Source organism: Gekko japonicus, unplaced genomic scaffold (assembly GCF_001447785.1).
Source record: "Gekko japonicus isolate JY-2015 unplaced genomic scaffold, Gekko_japonicus_V1.1 scaffold131, whole genome shotgun sequence".
Lineage (NCBI taxonomy): Eukaryota > Metazoa > Chordata > Lepidosauria > Squamata > Gekkonidae > Gekko > Gekko japonicus.
Genome location: NW_015167061.1, coordinates 3,199,465 through 3,201,888, shown reverse-complemented (window position 1 = coordinate 3,201,888; position 2,424 = coordinate 3,199,465). Strand labels below are relative to the sequence as shown.

At 58.2% G+C, this 2,424-nt stretch overlaps 1 protein-coding gene across 1 annotated transcript in view; it reads left to right on the top strand.

Annotated features, from left to right (window-relative positions):
- The window catches only part of ATP13A2 (ATPase type 13A2), an 18,257-nt gene that overhangs the window by 12,708 nt on the left and 3,125 nt on the right, over window positions 1-2,424 (top strand). The window contains exons 20-23 of the mRNA XM_015412583.1: window positions 527-681; window positions 1,113-1,223; window positions 1,721-1,800; window positions 2,149-2,301. Of these exons, the coding sequence (XP_015268069.1) occupies window positions 527-681; window positions 1,113-1,223; window positions 1,721-1,800; window positions 2,149-2,301 (499 nt within the window). The remainder of the gene's footprint in view (window positions 1-526; window positions 682-1,112; window positions 1,224-1,720; window positions 1,801-2,148; window positions 2,302-2,424) is intronic.

Genomic DNA, 2,424 nt, shown 5'->3' with positions numbered 1-2,424 from the left:
CCGGAAGGCCTCCTGCCCCGAAGCCTCGGAAGCGGGGGGGGGGGTCGCTGGGCTGGGGGTCTGTCAGGGTCAAGGATGGTGCCCCTGCCTGAAGGCCCACCTCCTTTCCTTAGATCTTTATTCAGTGAGAATCTCAATGTATAAACTGCCCTTCCCTGAGTCCACAGGGGTCAGGGCACTTGATAATAACAAAAAATACAATATAAAACTGAGAATAAAACAGTCAAGTTAAAAATTAAAGATGGCTCCGAAATAAATACAGTGTACTTGACTGACCTGCAAGCAGGGGAAAGCAAAGTGGGGGGGGAGGGGAGCTCCCCCCCCCCGGGAACTCAAGGCTTGGCACTCTCGGACTACAGAACGGCGATGTAGAGGTGCTTGTGTGAAAACAAATTTTAAAAAGTGCCGATTCCAGGGTGTGCGCTGTGGCCTAGATCAAGAACGTCTGGCGCTTCTCTGCAGTTAAATTGCCTGCGCTCTGCTCTGCTACACATCCAGACTGTCCTCTTCTCCCTTTCCCCATTAGGGGACAACATGCTGACTGCAGTGAACGTGGCCAGGAGCTGCCGGATGGTGGAGCCGGGGGAGCCGGTGGTCTTTGTGAACGCCCTGCCTCCCAGCGATGGCCAGCCGTCTGCCCTCCGATTCATCCCCGCCGAGCCTCCCCCACAGCCGCTGGAGGTAAGGTCTCCTGCGGGCAGTGGGCAGGGCCCCGGGCCCCGCCCCTCTTGCGGTGTGTGTGTGGTGGGTGCTCTATTGCTCCAGGAGGAGACTGGGGACACAGTGGGGGGGGGGAGTCAGCGGCACGGAAGGAAGGCTTGTGCTCCAGTCTGGCACGGGGTGAGGAGGGGGCTCCACTGCACTCCTCCTTCCTCTCCAGGCCCATAGAGGCTGGGGGCTTTTAGCTCCCTCGGTGTCCAGCCACGTCAGGAGAGCCCCTCCCCTGCCTCGTCCTGTTTCAGGTCTTGCCCCTCCGCCAGACCAAGGGGAGTCTGAGACACGTCTCAGAGATCCGGAGAGGGAGGCGTTGCAGAAGGGGGCACTGGGGCCAGAACAGGCTGGGCGTGTGGGCGAGAGAAGCCTGAAGAGGCCTGGCTTCTTAATTCTTGCAGGGTTCCTACCAGCAGGAGAGCTACTTTCTGGAACGGCACCCTTCTCACTTTGCCTTGAATGGGAAATCCTTTGCCGTGGTCTGTGAGCACTTCCGTGATCTCCTGCCAAAGGTACCCTCCCTGCCTCTGTGTCCCTCGCTCCTGTAGCTGCTTCCTCACAAGACACTGTGAGAAGTTTGCAGCTCCCTGGGTCTGCGGGCAGAGGCTGCACAAGACATTGGGTGGATGTTTCGATTGCCAGCTTGGTGTCGTAGTTAGGAGTGCAGATTCTAATCTGGGAGAACCGGGTTTGATTCCCCACTCCTCCACTCGCAGCTGCTGGATGACCTTGGGCAAGCCATCGTTCTGTCAGAGCTGTTCTTGAAAAAGAGCAGTTTCTGTCAGAGCTCTCTCAGCCCCACCCACCTCACAGGGTGTCTGTTGTGGGGAGGGGAAGGGAAATCCAGTCTCCTCCTCCTCCTCCTCCTCCTCCTCCTCCTCTTCTTCTTCATCTTCTTCTTGTCAGAAGAGCCCCTGGCCTGCGGGATGCGTGTGGCTTGCATGCACTCTGCACAGGGGGGCAGGCAGCGGCTGGCAGATATCAATGCACGTCTGTCTTTTCTGGGCAGATACTGGTACGAGCCACAATTTTTGCCCGGATGTCACCTGACCAGAAAGCTCTCTTGGTTCGCAGTCTGCAAGGCCTGAAGTAAGCCTGTGGCTCTTCCCTCCCTCCTTTCCCAGAAGAGTGTGGGGCCAGGTAGGAAGTGGCCAGGCAAACCCAAAACGACACGTGGCCGGAAACCCTGGAAAGCAGCAGGGCCAAGCACAAGGCCAGTAGGACCTTGCGTGCCGCTGGCTAGCTGAGGAGAGGACCCGCAGCCCTTGACACGTGACAGGGAGGAGGGGGAGGCTGTGGGCCTCGGAGGGCTGATGCAAGAGGCCATCAGTAGCTGACCCATGTGACATATCCGCCAGAGGGAAGCATGGGAGGAGACCCGGTCTGGCCTCCCCGTGGCCAAATGTGTGTGTGTGTGGGTGTGTGTTCTGCTTGCAGCTACTGCGTGGGGATGTGCGGGGATGGTGCCAATGACTGTGGAGCCCTGAAGGCCGCTGATGTGGGGATCTCGCTCTCGGAAGCAGAGGCTTCTGTGGCCTCGCCTTTCACGTCCAAAGTTGCCAACATTGAGTGTGTGCCCATCGTCATACGGTAGGCCTGGAGAAGGCGTCACGCTTGGGCGGGGGGCTGAAAAGAGAATCCACGGCCAGTGATCTGAGTCACTCCAAAACTTGAAAGCTTCGGTGTTGTCTGAGTTTTAAGAATTAGCCCCTT